This window comes from Acomys minous (assembly GCF_964271855.1).
Source record: "Acomys minous genome assembly, chromosome: 4".
Taxonomy (NCBI): domain Eukaryota; kingdom Metazoa; phylum Chordata; class Mammalia; order Rodentia; family Muridae; genus Acomys; species Acomys minous.
This window is the reverse complement of record NC_140486.1, coordinates 8,091,195-8,110,696: the sequence shown is the minus strand read 5'-3', so window position 1 is coordinate 8,110,696 and position 19,502 is coordinate 8,091,195. Positions and strand designations below refer to the sequence as shown.

The 19,502-nt window shown below is 39.6% G+C and overlaps 1 protein-coding gene across 6 annotated transcripts in view; it reads right to left on the bottom strand.

Annotated features, from left to right (window-relative positions):
- Positions 1-19,502, bottom strand: part of ATP9B (ATPase phospholipid transporting 9B (putative)) — a 193,618-nt gene that overhangs the window by 129,433 nt on the left and 44,683 nt on the right. For 5 of the 6 annotated variants that reach the window (XM_084780966.1, XM_084780967.1, XM_084780969.1 and 2 more), the window contains 2 exons: positions 13,048-13,106; positions 7,920-7,971 (listed from right to left, as the gene is read on the bottom strand). In XM_084780966.1, coding sequence (XP_084637092.1) covers positions 7,920-7,971; positions 13,048-13,106 — 111 coding nt within the window. Of the gene's footprint in view, positions 1-7,919; positions 7,972-13,047; positions 13,107-17,589; positions 17,715-19,502 lie in introns of all 6 variants that reach the window. The other variant, XM_084780970.1, reaches the window with a different exon arrangement.

The following is a 19,502-nucleotide window of genomic DNA, read 5'->3' as shown; positions in this document are numbered from 1 at the left end:
TAAGAACCATTTTGCTGTTCAGCTAAAGCATTTTCAGGTAACCACAGCGGCCAACAATTTACTGCCTAAAATGTGTCCCAACTCTGTGAGCATTGTGTCATTGTGAAAAGGACTCTGGGAGTCTGAGGGCTGAGTCAACTCTGAAGCATGGCTATAGATCAAGAGGTGTGAGAAAATTTTCCAACTATTTACTTTGTCAGCTGATGTTACATTAAGGACCTTCTCCAGAGTATACGTGCTGTGAAAGATAAGCGGAACTGAGAACACACAAACTGTTAAGCACTGTCAAAGGCAAACACTCTCCATATGCTAATTAGAAAAACTAAAGCCCAGTTTAAGGGAAAAAATGTGGATCAGGTAACTTTAAAGTTAGATGTTTACTCAAGGTTGTTTTTGTTTTCTCTCTCTCTTAAATATGAGTGTATATTCTGATGAAAAAGTAAACGAAACATTAATGGACTAGACTCTAATTTCTGCAAATAAGAACAGATGAGATGCTCCGAAATATATTCAATTTCTGACACAAAAATAAAACCAACACACAAATACTATAAACACAACAGACAATACAATCTAAGTCATTTAAAGATAAAAGGTATGTGTCATGTTAACTAAGTATAGACTATGAAGACTGACAATTGCTGACTTCAAATACTGATGTGATAGAAGAAAGGACAACAACAAAATCTGAAGTGCAGCAGGGTTGCTTGTCCTACCAACACCAATCCAGTAATGTCTGTAAACAGAGAACACTAGCTACAACTGATATTAGTTAAAGCTCAGTAAGAATAAATTATTAAATTGGTCTGCTTATATCCTATTACAGACTTCTTATTTTGTATAACTGACAAGAGTTGACAGGAAAGGACAGATTTAATGACCTCAAATTAAGATCAACTAATGTATATGTCACATTAAGAGCCACATCAAATGGATGATAAAGTGAAGGGATCCTGTGAGGTAGCTCAGGCTGTCACAGCATAACAAGTCATCCTGTAGCACCAGCAGGCAACCTGCAGCAGCTCACATATGCAATAGCTCTGAGAGATGAGCCACAGTGTATGTCTAGAAAAGAAAAATAGACATCGACTGTGGATTTATAATATCAGATCTTTGGCCATTAAACTTGATTTTTTAATCATTTATATGACTTCCTGACTGCATGAAAATTTTAAACTGATGACAAGACAGACTTTTCTATAGAGATAATGTGGAGAAGAACAGTGTCACCTACACTCATCCCACTAACAAGTGACAGTTGAGGAACTGTACTGTGCTCCAATATTATCACGTAAATACAAGTGAAAAAGATATTGGCATTTTCAAGAGATTGATGAAAACTAGTTCTAAAGCGTTCATTTCTGCTAACAACACTAAAAGCACTATGTGCACTCAGGAGATAGTTGATCTGAATTAGGAAACTGATGGAGCAATTGACTAATTGGGATTTAACTCATCAGTCACCAGATCCATCAACAGCTCCATTTACATTCTAAACAACCCAGGGTCAATAGAATACTCTTATTAATACTTAAGTCAATATAATGCCATGAATTGACTTATTACACCAAATTGACAAGCACTCAGATGCTATCGTCCAGCTCTAAGCTATAGTGCTATACTTAGGACTCCTACACTGACAGAAGTTTAGAATTTTATCCTAAGAAATAATAAGCTATGGAGATTTTTAAACTAAAATTGAAAAGCAACAAAATGTTAGTAAATAACACAAAAAAATTGAATGTTTATTTTCTGAAAATAACAAGACACTCATGAAACGTTAATTACTTAAGATCACACAAAAGACAAGTACTTTTGCTGACCTTCAGGTAAAAATGTGCCTCTGTGTCCCAGGGATAAGAGTCACAAAAGTAGGAAACACAAGTGCACGAGTGAGAGCTAATCCAGAGGAAGGAGAGACAGGCAACAATGTCACAGCTGGACAGAGCCTGTGATTACACAGAAACCCAGTGGTGAGCCATCTCAACATCAAGCAGCAGCAATCAAGAGTCTGGGTACGGGGAAAAAAGAGAAGGAATAACTGTGCTTGTCAATGAAGACCTTTAACTGGAAGCTGATCACCTGGAGATGAGACGGCACCGTGAGCTAAGGAGAAGGGAAGCTGGAGGCACATGCTACTGTTACATATAAGACATGACTGTTACTTCAACCAAGTTTTACAGTTAATGGAAGAGAGTAAAAAAATCTCCCACAAGTTTCAGAAACTGAGAATCCAGATAGAAGGAAATATTATGACAAAAATTCCAACAAATATGAAAGTTATTTGGTCCACTTTGTAAAAGAAAGACACAGTAAAAAGCAATCTTCTTATCTGCATATGAGTGACGAGTAATATTTTAACAATTTAAATTTCACAAACAGAAGACTTGAATAAAATCATAATAGGTTAAGTCAGACTAAAACTACACAGAGGTGCTAAATCAAACACTCTAGTGCTCACACAGAATCATGTACATAAATAATGCAAATTTAGTAACCATGCATACACATCCTAATGTGTACATTAGGATTCTCAAGTGGACTCATGACCAGCGCAGTACTGAGTATCACCTGTCCATAGAGAGCGACCTTCCCAACAGCGTGGGACACAGGGCAAGCTAGAGAAACAGTTACGAGTTGGGCTGCTTCCTATCTGAGGCTAACAAAAAATATCTCCTGTCCTAATACTCTGGTGTTCCACCCATTCTCTGCTGACTCTTGAGGCCATGCAGTGGTGCAGTGAGACGGTGAGGAAATCGGTGAATTTCTAAAACTCTTAGGAACTGCATAACTCTAAGAACAGTGTTCTCAGTCCACAGCAATCAGAGTCCTCCTCTGAAAGCTCAGCATCTGCACCACCTCCCAGCTTCACAGCACTGTCTGCTGTACACAATTACCCCAACAAAATCTATGTAATCTTTTCCTTTGAAAGTTCATTATCCAAAACAGTTTTTGTATTTGGGATATTGTTTTTGTCATCCATCTTGCTTGTTTGCTGAGACAGCATCTTGTTCTGTAGTGCAGTAACCTAGAACTCTGAGGCCTCAGCTGGCCTCAAATTCACTGCAATATCCCTGCCTCAGCCTCCTACGTGATGAGAAGAATGATGTGAGCCACCAGACTAAGCTCCAATGCTATTATTATCTGACATATATTTCTACCACAGTCATCTGTAATGTGTAAAAGCACCTCTCAAATGCAAATATTCTGTTTACTGTCCTAGCTACTTTTCTACTGCCATGACAAAACATCACGACTGAAGCACCTTATAAATTACTGAGTTAGATGCTTGTTTACAGTTTCAGAGGGTGAGTCCATGCCCATCATGGCAGGGAACATGGAAGCAGAGTGCTGGAGAAGCAGCTAAGAGCTGACATGTTGAGATATCAACCAAGAGGCAGAGAGGCAGAGAGAGAGAGGGGCTAACAGGAGTGCCATGGGCTTTCTGTTGTTTTTTGTTTGTTGAGGCAGGATTTCTTTGTGTAGTCCTGGCTGTCTTGTAATTAGCTCTGTAGACCAGGCCGGCCTCAAACTCACAAAGATCTGCCTGCCTGTGCCTCCTGAGTGCTGGGATTAAAGGTGTGCATGGGCTTCTTACAGTTCAAAGGCCCACCCCAGTGGCATACCTCCTCCAGCAAAGGCAACACCTCTGCATCCCTCCCAAACAGTTCTACCAACTGCAGAACAAGCATCAAACCTATGTGCCTGTGGGGACCATTCTAACTCCACCCACCAGTTACCTGCTACTGTGTGTGCCTAGACAGAGTGCACAGCAGGAAATGTCAACAGGAATGATGGAACAAACAACCCTTTGAAAACTTGTTTCTCTACATTGACAATGAAAATACTAGTTGCCAGTGACAGTTGTAAATATTACCTTTTTAATAATTATACTATAATTTAATAATTATACTATATAGAAATGGATTAAAGATTCCAACAAGCAGCAGAAAATAACCAAATTCTATTTCATTATATTCTCTAAGTTATCAGCCACGGTTCTTCCACCAGGCCCAAAGAATAACCAACGGACAATAATTACTAAAGGGCATCATCCCCAACCCTGCAAAAGCACAGAGCACATAAGTAGGTGCATCTGCAACAGAGCCCTGAGAAAGGACTCACATGGGAGGCCCTGGGGACGGCCTTCTTGTTCTCTCCTATGGCACTTCAGCTGATAGTGATGTGTGGAAGTGTGGCCTTGCAGGTGGACATATGTCACTAGAGGTAAGCTCTTCTACCCAATTCCTCCTTTCCCTGTGCTTCTTGCTTCTGTTCAAGTTGTGAGCCCCTAGCTTCTGCTACAGCCACCATGCCCTCTGTTTGCTGCCTTTCCTCCAACAACGACAGACCATTAGCCTTCGAGACCATAAATCCAAATAAACCCCTCCTTCTAAAAAGTTGCCTTGGTCACAGTGCTTAACACGGCAATAGAAAAGTAACTAATATATCCCTGCAAGAAAAATAGGAGACTAATTACATTACACGGCCCACAGATGGGGGCGGGGTAGCAATGGGGTGAGAAGAGGGCACATCAAAATGCCTATAGCAAGAAAGCAATGGATCTAGAGAATGCAAAGAAACCAATGTAGGCAGTTGTGATGAAGCTCCTCTCAGTAGGTGGGTTCCAAGGTAAAGAAGAGACTGGGTCTCAGCAAAAGGGAGGCACAGACGGAACTGCCTGTATGAGGGCTTCAGTGATGTTGAGGGTGGAGTCTCTGGCAGGGAGCAAAGAGGCAGGCAGTGAGATAAGAGCCAAAGAAAAGCATCTGACAACGCTGCCTTTGAGATAAGACCTAGGCTGACAGGCAGAGAGTGCGTCCCAGCAGCTATGTGTCTCCTCTGCACAGGAGAGGTGGAGAACCTGAAGAACCTGAGGGCTAAGCAAGATGACAGCAGGACAAAGAGCATGGAGGGACAGCGACAGTCATGACACAGAGGTAGACACCTGCTATGACTCTTGCCAAAAAATAGTTGTAAACTATACCACTTCACTTTCAACTGAGGACATGAGAGTTAAACAAGAGACCAACTCTGCGCACAGACACAGGACTGGAGCAGAGCAGCCTCCTGAGGTGTGGGTGGGGCATGGAGGACACTCAAAGACACACCTGTGCTAGAGCATGACCCAGCCCTGGGCGAGTCAGAATGAGATCACAGCAGAAGCACCTAGAAAATCAGGGCAGAAGCAAATCTGGGAAATTCACAAATGGAAATTAAACAACAAATGAATCACAAAACTATGGATCAATGATGAAATGACAAGTGATTCGAGAATACTTTAAGAGGTCTTAAAATAAAGCTCAGCATAGACAACCCACAGAAGTGCAGGTGAAATTTGATGGTTATAAACACCCACATTAAAACAGAAGATCCCCAAATCAACAATCTAACCTTCTACCTTAAGAAGCTGCAGGCACAGGATCATCCTTAACTAAAAACAGAGAAAAGACACCAGCCGTGGTAGCACGCTCCTTTAATCCTGCTACTTCAGAGGCAGAGGCAGGCAGATCTCTGTGAGTTCAAAGCCAGCCTGGCCTACAAAGTGAGTCTAGGACAGACAGCGCTCTGCTGTTACACAGAGAAACCCTATCTCAAAAAAACAAAATGGGGGAGGGTCAAGATAGATGCCAATAATAAACGAAATAAATAACGAACAGACAAACTAACTGAGAAAATCATTAAAACCCAAAGTTAGTTGTTTCAACAGATCAATAACACTGACAACCTTTTAAGCAGAGTAACAAAGAAAGAAGAGGACGCAAATTATTAAACTCAAGAACAAAGGAAGGGACAACACTACTATTGTTACAGAAATTGTTTTGAAAAAACCATGAGGGAAAAACTATAGCACACCCACAAGTAAGAAAACCTAACGTAGCAAAAAAGGACACAAACTATAAATCTTATTCAGGAAGAAAAAGACAATGTGAGTAGGCCTTTAGCAAAATTAAAAATCAAAACAAAAACTTCAAAGGCCAGACCTAATTCACTTCATGGAAGAATTGTACCAAACATTCACAGAATTAAAACACAGGGCAGGACAAAATAATCCCTAATGGGCACTAAGGCCAGCAGTACTCTAGTATCCAAATAAAGGTACCATGAAAAATCGCAAAGGCAGTCCATAGCTCTAAATATCCTTTACCACTAAAGAGGTAAAAATCCCATGAAAACACTAGATGTAACCCTCGCAAGCCCAGGGGCTCCCTTCTCATGAATGCCTGCAGCTAAGAGCTCAGCCCCCTCTAGGGGACAGAGGCCTCCTGGGCTGGGCAGTCTGCACTGTAAAACCCTGCCACTCCAAAGGGCCAAGATAGGACTCAAGCCCGCTGCTGGACTGCTGCGACAGGAGGCTACACGATGCATTTATTAGACAGAAAAGCTTGGGAAATGAGTTTATTATCCTAATATTGTCAAATGGTACTTTCAAAACAGAAATATACACATTCTAAAATGAAAACCTCTCTTGATAAACATCAGGACTACAGCTTCTAGTAGTAACTGGAATCAGACTTCAGTTAAGGGACCTCTAGCCAGTCTTTACAACAGCTGAAAAACATCAACCTCATACTCAGTAACACAAAATAAATATGGGCTCCCAGGTCCTTTAATCTCCATGGGTAAATTGTCTCCCGATGGCAAAGCATCTGACAAGGTAAGCAGCCACAGCACTCAACGGTCTGCAGAGAGTCTCTGTTAGCATGACTTCTCAAAGTGCACTGCCTTAGGCTGGAGAGATTGCTCAAGAGCTAAGAGCACAAACTTGCTCTTGGAGAGGCTCTACATTCCAGTCCTAGCACTCACCCTGGATGGCTCACAACTACCTTTAATTCCAGCCTCACATGCACAAACACTCAGAGACAGACACACACAAGTAAAATAAAGTCTGGTTTTTTAAAGTATGCTGCTTCCTCATAGAGAAAGTAAGTTATTAACTCTGAATCCAACCCAGTCCTTCTAAGGGTATTCACACTTACAAATATTATGTATGCTGAGGCTAGTTACATGAATCGTACGTGGAGAGCAGAAATGAGCTATGGGCATTCCTTGATATGCTGTCCTCAGCCCAGAGATAAGAAAAATGTGCCCACCCAGCCAGGTCAGTCATTAGCAACTGGCCCTGGAAACACTGACTGTGACCTTCTGACTCTTCTCCTTAGTATACAAGGCTTTCAGTTCAGAGTGCAGGTTATCTAAATATGATTCTTCCCATGAAGCCCCTGGCAACTCACCTCAGCCAAAAATGTCCGTGCCCATACCTGGCCTGCCTTCCACTCTGAAAGTGTACCTACACACGAGGATGGCTACACCAGGGCTATGCACGTGCTCCTACTAACACAGAGCATGAGCTGGAGGTCACGGCGTGTGCACATGACGACAGCTACAAAGAGAAGTTTTTGTCTCTTCCTTTTGCAGGAAACCTGCAACTAGATGCTGTTCTCTTTTGTTGCTAAATAAAACTGAAAATATAAAATAGCAATCAAATTTTGAGTAATACTGTTTCTGAAATAATTAGGTTCTCAAAACTAATATGAATGAAAATCCATTCAGATAATTTTCCAGGCAATTATTAAACACTAAAGTCATCTTTTAAAATTTCAACAGTTAAATGTCATTTAGAAATGAATTAAAAATATTTTAAAATTATAGGCACAAAACTTGCTTTTACCTTTTAAAACAAAAACAAACAAACAAAAATTAAACTAAGCATGGTGGTATATGCCTTTAATCCTAGCACTTGGAAGGCAGAGGCAAGCTGACTTCTGTGAGTTCAAATGCACCTGGGCTCCAGGTCAGACAGTTAAACAGAGATACCCTGTCAAAAACAAACGAACAAACAAACAAACAAAACAAATAAACCAAAAACAAAACTAAAAAATTTCTGCAGAAATGTAAAAGAAAACATTAAAAATTACCTGCTTTCTCTGACGTTCTAAGAAATACCATATCTGATGGAATTCTTTGGTTCTGGAAAAAAAAAAAGTAACACTACTAAAGATATACATTAACCTAATGCCATTACATAGTAGAAATAGTTAATAAAGACAAAATGTTTAAAATAAAAATGTACTGAAAAAGCTATTATTTTTAATTTTCATATGAAAAACATTTCAATTCTCACTTAGGTGTTTTTTAAACAACAGCAAGTCATATATGTGGCATTCAGACCTTTCTTGTCTGGAAAAGGTTAAATATTACTATTTCCACAGAATCTTAACCATATATATAACACAGCAATATTGACTTCAATCATTCACAGAATGTCTTGGAAAGTAAACAGTGGTTGTCCCACAGCCCACACCAAGGAGCATACCATCAATAAAATAAGATACCTGGGTAAACAGACAAATGAGAATAAGCAAATACAAAAACTGCCCACAATCTGAAGAGTTATTTATTCTCTTATGAAACTGAATAGCACGTAACTGTGAGTTGGAAATGCTAAAGGAAAAAAATCAACCTAAAGGAAAATATACCATTAAGATATACTTTACATAATTTTGTAAATTCTATTTGTTCAGAACAAAGTGAAAATCTGCATATATACCATAAAGAAATGGCTTACTCTCTAGTTCATGAGTAATGAAAACAAATACAAATCAGCTGGGCTAAAGAGACATGAGATACAGCTGTTCCTTTCTGTATCTTTGGGAATCTTTGGGGATCTTCTGGGAATCAAAGTGACTGTGTAAAATCTACAAGTTCCTTGGGTTAAGGAGAATCTGAGTGAAAAATCAATAGTACTTTTAAAAGAAAGTAATAATTATCTGAAAAGAAAATGGGTGGCACAACCAAAGCCAGGAAAATGTTAAGAGGAAAATGTGTAAGTGCATGGAGTACACTGGAACTCCAACAGAGAGTGACATCAGGACACCAATTATGCCAATGCAAAACAAGAAAATGCAGAACCAGACCTGCTCACAGGAGGACACCAGACTCAAGAGAAAACCAGCACTGTGGGCAGAAATAAAATTACCATAATACCAAAAACAGTAGAGAGTTAGGGTGAGTGGAGATCCCGCCTTCCTGGTGGTATCACATGGACACTGATTTGCATCACAGTTCCAATGGTGAAGTCAAAAGGACAGAACCTCTAAATGCTGACACGGATCAAACATCCGCTAACAACTTGATGGCTTTTATGAGAAAGGGCTTCTGTACCGACACCACTACTAATAAATTATTTTAAAAAGAAAACAGTTAACTTTAAATAAAAAGACTGCTAAGTTGGACTTCCCTAAAAGTAAGAATTTCTATTCAAGTATGCCCACCTGGAAGGAAGATAAAGGACACCTGCAGCATATACATCAAGGGCCCTCACCACAGGACACAAAGGCCTGAAAACCCAAACGCAAACTAAGGTCCACTCAGAAGAAAACACAAGAGATTTTCCTGAGCTGTTACCCAAAACTACAGAAAGACGCGTTAACAGAAGTGACCAACCAATAAATTAGATATCAGAAAAAATTATATTAAAACCACACTTAGAGCACACATATCCAAAAGGAACACTGAAAATGCTAAGAATGCCAAGGTTGGAAACATAAAAACACTGCCCACTTAGAGTACAGTGGACACAGCACTTCCCACAGTCAACTGTGTGGTCTACCATGGGGAAACATACTGATGCTTAACGTTTTCCTCCAAGTATGGAGGTAGTAGCATGTGTGCACAACGGACAATGTCAAATGAAACACAGCATAAGAAGTAACTTAATAGTCATCAATAGCAGAGAATGCATCAAATCACTTGTCCACATTCCTAGTCCACTGAGCCTACTGGGGACCAAAAAACCATAAATTCCAGACATTTTTAATAGTCCCATCAGTGTACTTACACTAGGTCTATCCCATATTGAATACTGTAACTTTGTATTATATTCTTAAATAAAAAACTGAGTATGCAAAATTTGTAAAAATTTCCCCCAAAGTTGTTTCAGCTATTCTGGGTCTCCTGGATTTCTATGGACACTCTAAAAAGCAGTGCATCCATTTCTACCAAGAACTCGACTGAGGATTTAAGATGGCCTCACATGGATCTCTAGGTCAGTTTCAGAAGAACTGCTAATTTACATAGGAATGCACCTGTCGATGTGGCTGGTCTTTCCATTTAGTATTTCTTTACTATGTTTCAATCACATTCAGAACTTTCCAAAATACAAGTTCAGGAGCTCTTCTGTTAGATCTATTTTAAGTCTTTTACCTTTGGATGCCCCTGCCCCAGCCTGGAGTATCTGTCTAGGGAATTTTCTTAGTATGCTTTCCTACACATTTTCTTCACCTTGTCCCAGCAGTGAAGTTGAGGTACTTTGCTAGTCAATGACATAAAGCTTGTGTCTTAACTGGTGTATTTATTGAATTTATAGTCAAAGTGGCTACAGCCCAGCACTTATTTTCACTAGTGTTCTGTTTACCATTTCTTCCTTCAAATCGCATCATCAGGAATCCATATTTGCTTCCTTAAGGCGCCCTCCACTCTGCCTTTCTGGCATATGCACTTCTGTTCTAGACATTATACATACATTCTACACTAACTCACTAAATTGAATTATTTTAGAAAACAAGAGAAAGAAAATGTTTTTTTTCCTTGCTTCTGAAAAAAGCCCTTGTTCTTCTCTAAGATAGTTCTGACGGACTGATAAAGGAGCATTGCCAAGAGTTCTTTTCAAGGTTCCTTTCTAAACCCCAGGCTCTTCGGAGATTGACTTAATATATATATCACGTGCATGCATGTAACTCCTCAAGGCCTCTAGCGCTATACAGGTGACTACTTGGTATGTGTGAAAATAGCAAACAAACTACGGCTTTTTTTCTTCATTTAAATACATGTATAAAGTTATCTTTGACTCTGGGCAGGTGGATTTTATTGTTATTGTTGTGTAAGTCTTTATCTCATTTAATACAAAGCTCTAAAATAATCCAAAGTGCTGCAACATTCTACACATCTGTATATAGTTTATATCCTGTACTGCCTGTTTGTTTTAACAAAGATTGCTTCCTCAGGGGTGGAGGGTATTTGGAAAAAACAAAAATGGGCAAACTCTTGCAAATAGTATCTTTAGAAAAGTACACCTTTAACATTACACCCTTATCACTTAACCGGATATGTGAGAGCTAACAGAAAGAGGGCTCCTGGTTTCCCACCTAAGACACACTGCAAGCACGTTAGCTCCCTGAAGGGAACTGTCTGAAACGACGGCTACGGCAAAGGCCGACAGTGGCAGAGTGCTATCCAGCAAGCACAAGGTCCCCAGCACCAAACTAACACTTAGTTCCACAAGCTCACACACAAAGACGCAGATTCCATGACAGGTAACAGCACCCAAACATTCAGAACCACAAAAACGTCCGGTGAGACCACAATTCCAACTGAAGAACTAGGACTTAAGAGCACAGTGAACTCACACTACGCTCTTAAACTCGTGTACAGACTTCGCTGGAAACTGTTTTTATTGTTCTCTCTGTTGTTGCTGTTGCTGTTTATGTGTGGTACTAGGCGTCAAGCTAAGCCAAGCCTTGTATACAAGAGCCACACCCCCAGACCTAAGATATATCTAACAAAAGGCACAAAGCGCTTCCATATTCCAAGTGTGCCATGAAAATTTATTGTAATTAATATAATCTGATTCTAAAATTCCCTACAAGGGTTACCCTTTATACAGTCACTAACATCTTTAGCTACTTCCCTTACTTATAACAACTTCCTTCCCTTTTAATTTGAATAGATAATATTTAAATTATACTAAAAAGTTTAGTGGTAGAATGCATTCTTGGCATAAAGAAGGCCCTTAATTGACTATCCACAGCCAAAAAATATGGCAAAAGGTGAAACTGCATATTAATCAATACAACAGACATATAGCCTATGACAGGAAGAAAATACTGTAACAAAAGTTGTATGCTTAAGATATACTGAGTCATGTACCTTGTCAGAATCTATCCTTCTGAAATGTGCAAAGATATAAGGATGATCAATATAACACTTTACAACAGCATAAGAAAGGAGAGAGAGGGAGGGAGGGAGGGAGGGAAGGAAGAATTTTTTAAAAAACTGAATACAAGAATACAATGCTAGTAATTTCTGACATTTATACAACAAAACCCTGCAGATGTTTGTCTCAGTCCCCTGTGCTGCTAAGCACTGTTCCACTTTATAAAATCAGACCACATCCCCTGTATGCAGAACAAAGTAACAAGAAGATTATTTCTATGGGAAGAAAATACCATCAGTCCTAGGCAGCCATGATGCCAGGCAACAGCAGACTGAAGACAGCTCTAGAGGAAGCCAGGTGGGAATCTGTCCTGGAGACTTAAAAGTCAACTAGGAATTTCACAAGAATACAGATCCCAAAGTAAGGCTATTCACAGGGAAGACATATCCACAGCACCGACCTGGGTAGTGCTTGTGGCACACACACACACAGAATGAGGCAGAGACAGCACACCATGAAAAATCTCTTACAGAGAGAGAGACCTATGCAGTGTACAGCCCTTCCAGCTCACAGGACAAGGAGGGAGGTGCTCCAGGAGAAAGCCCTCAGCTGCACACCGCCCATCCACTCACCGTCTGGAGCACAGCAGTCTGGCTGTTCCCAAGCCTTATTTGATTTTTGTTTTTCAGAACACGGCTTCTTTTTATAGCCTAAACTATTTCTCTAGTACTCTTTAGCCTTTAATCACTTTCTCTTTTTAAATTTTTAAACAGAAGTATAAGAGCCAACAATTATGTATAATATAACCATCAGGACAAGTAAATTTTGAAAGCTGACGTAGAATTTTTAACATCTTGAACACAATTCTAAGGTCAAATGAGATACACTATGCAATTAACATAAGTCTTACTTTTAAAGGTATGGCATTACTCTAGCAAAATAGATAGAATAAATATCTAAATTCAGTTAAAATACATTAAATCTTACATAAGCACATTAAGAATTAATATAGCTATTGCAACAGTTCGTTTGAAGTAAAAATTACTTGTAATTAAGCTAATGTTAATGACTAATGTACATAGCGATACAAAATATATTTAAAATGCATCAACCTTTTCCACTATGATGAGGTCTCCAACTTGTATGTCTGAACTCTTAACTTGTACTTTACCTTTAAAAAAAAGAAGAAGAAGAAGTACAATCAACTCAGGGAAACAAACGTGTACCAGAGAGTAACTTTCAATACGTAATACTTTAAAGATAGCTCTAGGGCAAAAAAGCAAAACAAAACAAACAAATAAAAATAAAAAAATTAAAAGTAGAAATGTCTCCCTCTTCATACTTTCGAGTTACATTTCAGATATACAGACACACATAATTAATCTTATTAGTAAACTATTAAACACAAATAAATAACTACCCCATAATAATAATTAAGATGATGATGATGACGATGATGACAATGATGATGATGATGACGACTACGAAAACAACAGAGCAAGGGTTTCCTCGTGGTAATTTAGTAAGGATTACACGTGGAAGGTTCTTCGCTCATCTTATTAATGTTTCAGTTCCCAGTGAAGTTAGCAATGTTTAAGAACATTACTAAATAAAATAATTTGATGACTGAAACTGAGTGTTACAGAGATGTACAAATTCTAATACCACAAATTATACTGATTGGCACAAAACATGCAAAGTAAAACAAATTATATATAAAATCACCCATTAGTATCTTCATCAATACAGGACAGAACTGAAAACTGATAGTTTTCCTACTCCAAGTAATTTGTCTATATACATATTGAGTTAATCCTTGATATGCACTAGTACACCCAGTGTGCAATAGCTATTTATAAAGATGTGCATGTACTAAACTTCAGTATCTATAAAATGTCATCTACAATGTGGTGTTAACCAGATAGTCTGAATGACAACTCAGGGAACTCCCGCCCCCGGCCCCCCCCCCCCCGCCCCCGTCACAGCCCTCCTTCCTCCGCCTTCCAGGACAACCAGTAGGGCTGGTTTCAGAGCTACAGCTCTTATCACACCCATTGGTTTGTTTGCAACTTTCATGTTTAATAGCCACTCAGATACTGAATATTTATAGCATTTTAAGGTATTTAGGATTAGATGTGTGTAGCTGACTATGGTGGCACACGCCTTTAATCCCAGCACTCTGGAGGCAGAGGCAGGTGGATCTCTGTGAGTTCAATGCCAGCCTGGTCTACAAAGCAGGTCCAGGACAGCCAGAGCTACACAGAGTCAGAGTTCTACCAAAAACTAACATAACCAGATTTTTATACTAAATTTTACTCCTGTCAAGTTCTCATAGGCCCATTTTCCTAAACTCCTCCTAATGAAGCTGACTTTCACTGACACATAATTTCTCAAGAGTTGTTTGGCAACTGTACATCTTTACTATTACAGTTTTCCCATGTTTCTCAGGGAGGCAAACCAAGAAGGACTACAACTACTTTAATTCATAAGACAGCATGTTCTTTAGAATTACATGGGAACTAAATTTTACTATAGCTTTCCAGTCAGCAAGTCTAAGTCTAAGAACAGAGGAAACCCACAAAAGGATTATCTTTTTATCACTGCAAGCACTGTCACTCTAAGCTTCCACTCAGTGCTGTTCTCACGGCTAAGTATGAGACAGTAAAGACTGCCTCTGACTTTTTTGCCTCTCTCCACAGAATCTCTATGCTGTGTTCCAATTCCATCTCTCCTAGCCAATCACTTTACTTTACTTTTCTCTTAAGCACAAACCATAATCTCTGTAAAGTTGTAGTAACTCAATGTTTACACACATCTATCTTTTTGTTGTTGTTGTTTGTTTTGTTTTGTTTTTCGAGACAGGGTTTCTCTATGTAGCTCTGGCTGTACTGGACCTGCTTTGTAGACCAGGCTGGCATGGAACTCACAGAGATCCACCTGCCTCTGGCTCCAGAGTGCTGGGATTAAAGGTGTGCACCACCACAGTAAGCTACATACATCTAATCTTAAATAACCTTAAAATGCTATAAGTATTCAGTATCTGAGTGGCTATTAAACTTCAGAATAGAATGGTATGCTGTGACATGCCCTGCTCCACTTGAAACAAAAACTAAGTGTCCATTTGTGACAAGGAATTTTACCTTTAGGTGTTTCTCCAACAGAAACTAAAACTTAAATGAAAGCACTTAAGTTTTACTCAGAAGGGCCAAAATCTCTAAGAGAGATGAAGATTGTACAATGGAGCCCTATAAGGTAACAGAAAGACTGTCTATACAACATCAGTCCTAGATCTGAAAAGCACTTAATAGCTTCCCAGGTTACTTTTCTAGAGCTTCAAGACTGTTTTGTCAATCCACTTTACTTTGTCCTACAGAGATGTCTGAAGGGTGCCCTTTTAACGTCAGGGACCCAAACACCACCTGTAGACCGTACTAGCACCACCAGTGTCTGAAAGTGCACTCTCAGTATCCTCCTTGATTGCATCAGTAGCCTTTAACTCTATCCAGAGAGGCTTCCCCTTCCATGATTCGTCACCTTCTACATAAATTGTAATTTGAAGAGTGGGGGGGAAAGGAAGGAAAGGAGGGAGGGAGGGAGGGAAGGAGGAACAGAAGAGAGAGGGGAAGAAGGGAAAGGGAGAGAGGAAGAGAGTAACAGGGGAAAGAAGGAAGGAGGGAGAAAAAGAGAAGAATAAAGAGAGGGAAAGAGAGGAATGGAGAGAGAAAGGAGGAGGAAGGGAGAAAGAGACAAGCAGAGAGAGAAATGAATGAATGAGAGAGAATATGAGAATAAATGTCTGGGCATATGTGAAGCAAGCTGGAGAGAACAGTGAGAGAGGACCACAGACAACACCCCACCAGTCACAGGAGTACTAGAAAAAAGGCTGTCTGCTAGATGGAAAAAACCCAGGAGAACACATGCAAGCAAGTCAGGCCTTTTCAAACAATGGATCACCTCTGAATGGAGGAGTCAAAGTGGATGAACCCAAGTCCAAACTCAGAAGAGTAAGCAAGAAGGCCCTGCGGACAGTCCTTCCTCGCGCTGCTCCACTGCTTCCCTGAGATACACAGCAGAATACTTTGCACTGAGCAGTGTGGAGGAACAATGCCTGAAATGCATCAGCTCAGATGAAGATGGTGACTGGGTGTTAGGAATTCCAGTGTCTTAATAGCATGAGAAGATCTCTGCTTTTACAGAAAACACGTTAATGTCTTCCTACTGCTATTCCTTAGTATGGATCAATGTGATAGACATTTGAACTGTGTTTGAAATTTTTGTTTTGTTTTGTTTTAAAAATTGCAGTCTGAGGAGCAGTTCAGTCATTAAGATCATTTGCTATTTTTACAAAGGTTCAGTTTTCAGCACACACAATAGGCTGTTTACAACCTCCTATAACTCCGGTGAACCCAAACCCTCTTCTGGCCTCCATTTGTGTACATACATGCATGCAGAAAGAAACAAAGACACACACACACACACACACACACACACACACACACACACACACACACACACCTTTCTTTTCTCTATTTATTTATTATTCATTGGTTTTTTTTGAGACAGAGTGTCTCTGGATAGCCTTGATGCCGTAGAACTCAATTTGTAGATCAAGCTGGCCTCGAACTCACAGAGATCTGCCTGCCTCTGAATCTCTGGTACTGGGATTAAAGGTTGCACCACCACAGCCAAGCAAATAAAAATCTTTTAAAATGACAGCTTGGGACTAGTTAGGATTAGGAAAGGATTACTAAAAATTCCTCAAGTGGCCTAAACATACTTTGGCCATCTCGTACTACATAAGCATGTGAAACAGTGTTCTCATTGTTATCACTGATAGTAAATCAAAATATTTGTTAAATGTAAAAAACAATGAAGATTCTACATCCTACAGTATCAAATACTCACCCAAAGACTTAATTCTTTACATGGAAAATGTAAAATAGACATGAGAAATACATGGTGACCTCAAGGAGCCCCTGCCCCCTTTGTTTAATGAAATCCTAGCTCAAGTTCATCCAATGAATAAATATCCTAATTCAAGACACTAGTGGACAGCAACCATAGGAAACACGAAAAAAATTATACCAACCCTGTAAAAACTAAGTTTTAACAGAGAGGACTTTAAAGACATACACAAAGGGAAAGGGATATTTTTCTCACAGGTCAAAAGCCTCAGTAAGTTTGGCATGCAAATTCTCCCCCAGGCTGAACAATACATTGACTGTGATCTCAAGGGTATAAAAATTGATAAGCTGATTCTAGACATATAGGGAAAACCCCCAAACTATCCAAAATCACTCTAAAGATGAACGTCAAAGTTGAAGGGATGACATTCTCTGTAAAATTATAAAGTAACAGTAGTCAATAGATCATATATTAAAACAAGTCGGCTCAGATGACAGAGTATGCAGGAGGGCCCGGAACCTCTTCTGAGCACTTCCCCACTGGTCAGTCTGTATGCAAATCTCAGACCTCTCCGGTATACATAGGTTTGAATATTGGAAGCCCAAATACCACAAAGATTTCTCCCTCCTTAACTCTGCTGCCTGTCACTTGGTCATACTACACAGATGGCAACTATAATTCTCTGCCCCAGGCTACTTTGATTATTCTTCATTCTGACACATATATGAGAAATTCTTGTTGCCAAAGACCTTTGCTTGAGTCACTCCTCCACATCAGGCACAGTCTGAAGACAGAGACAAACATCATTCTTCTTGAATACGCTGGGTTCTACAGAACTGCTGTGGACTTGGAAAGGACCTGGCAATGGAGGAATCTTAAACAGAACCAAGAATTTTGTAACATTGTTTTCAGTTGCCTTCCTCTGGAGTTAGCAATCCTATGGATGCTATAAAATGGTGAATCCTTTTCCAAGGCCTCAACAGTAGGCTCTGACACACCGCCTGGTTTCCATGCTGTTGCATCATAGCTAGACTTGTTACTTTTCACTGACATCCCCACTCCAATTACTACCGCAAGACACCTACCTGTACTTAACAAACACCAAAGTAAAACCAAGTTCAGAATAAGCTATAGCTTATAAACTATTCTCAAAATAACAATGTAAAGTCAAGCCTAATTTACCTAGCTTTGAGGGTTCTTTTTCTTAAAAGAGAATCTTACTTTTTCTAGTACTCTCACGTGTGTGCGTACACATACATGGAAGTCAAAGGTCAATGTTAGGTTATCTTCATCAGTTGCTCTCCATCTTATTTTTTGAGGCAGGGTCTCTGGCTGAACTTGGAGCTCACTGATAAGGCTCGACTGTGGCCAGTGAACTCTGGGAATCTGTTTCCATCCGTCAGACATGCCCTCCCCAAATACTGGCCTTGCAGATGTTCAACACAGCACCAGCTTTTTACAAGGGTACTGAGGATTCAAACTCGGATCCTTGTGCTTGTGCAGTGACCACTTTACTGACGGAGGCATTTCCCCAATCCACTTCACCTCTTTTAATAATTTATAAATATACTAATGAGAGTAGCCTTTTCAGCATATGGTACCAGACAACTTGATATGTATACAAACAAATGTGGACCCATGTAAGATACTATACATGAGAATGCATCACACATAAATGCAAAGCTAAAACTAAAGCTACTACTAGAAAAGTTGTTAGAGTCAACCAATTCTTTTTTTGTTATAATACCAGAAGCACAAACAAGGGGGAAAGATGGATGAATTAGATCAAACAAAATGTCTGTGCGTCAAGAAAATGAAAATATAAGCCCTCAAGTTGGGAGAAGCTATCTGCAGTCACACAAATCTGACAAAGGACTTACCCTGAGATAGCTAAAGACCACTAACAACTCAGCCACGGAAGTACTAGCAGGTCAGATAAAGTGGTCAGAGGCTATGAATATAACTACCTGAAGAAGATCTGTGAATGCCACATAAACACACAAAACACTCAATCTCAGTAATGATTAGCAAATACAAATAACGCACATATCACTATAATTCACATGGAAGACAGTAACAAGTAGTGGTGAAGACATGGCCAAATCAGAACCCGGGTACACTGTTGGCAAGGATACCCAATGATGCGGCCAACTAAAAACTAGGGGGCTGGTTCTTTCAGAAAGCTAAACATACTTACTACCTAATTTGGCAACCTCCCTGCTGGTCAAAAGAAAGGAAAACAATGTTTATGCAAAAGCTGCTATATAAGTGTTCACAGGATTGTTATTCTCAACAGTCACAAAATACAAACAACCCAAATGCCCATCCAATGTTAAGCAGATAAACAAAATGTAGTGCGTCATGCTGTATAGGTTACTTGCCAACAAAAAGAAAATACTACTTCACGTTACAATGTGTATCAGCCCTGGAAACCTGCCAAGGTAAAGAAGCCAGTAAAAAAAGAGGCGCACAGTATATGACTCCACTCATATGAAATATTCACAGTAGGCAAAACCAGAGACAGAAAAGGTAGAGCAGAGGTCACTTAGGACCTCATGGAAAAAAGGAGGTAAAAACTGAAGCAAGGATCCAGTGAATTTTAGATTTCTTTTAGGAATGTTAAAAATCTAAAAAAGGAAAAATAAATAAATAAATCTTCTAA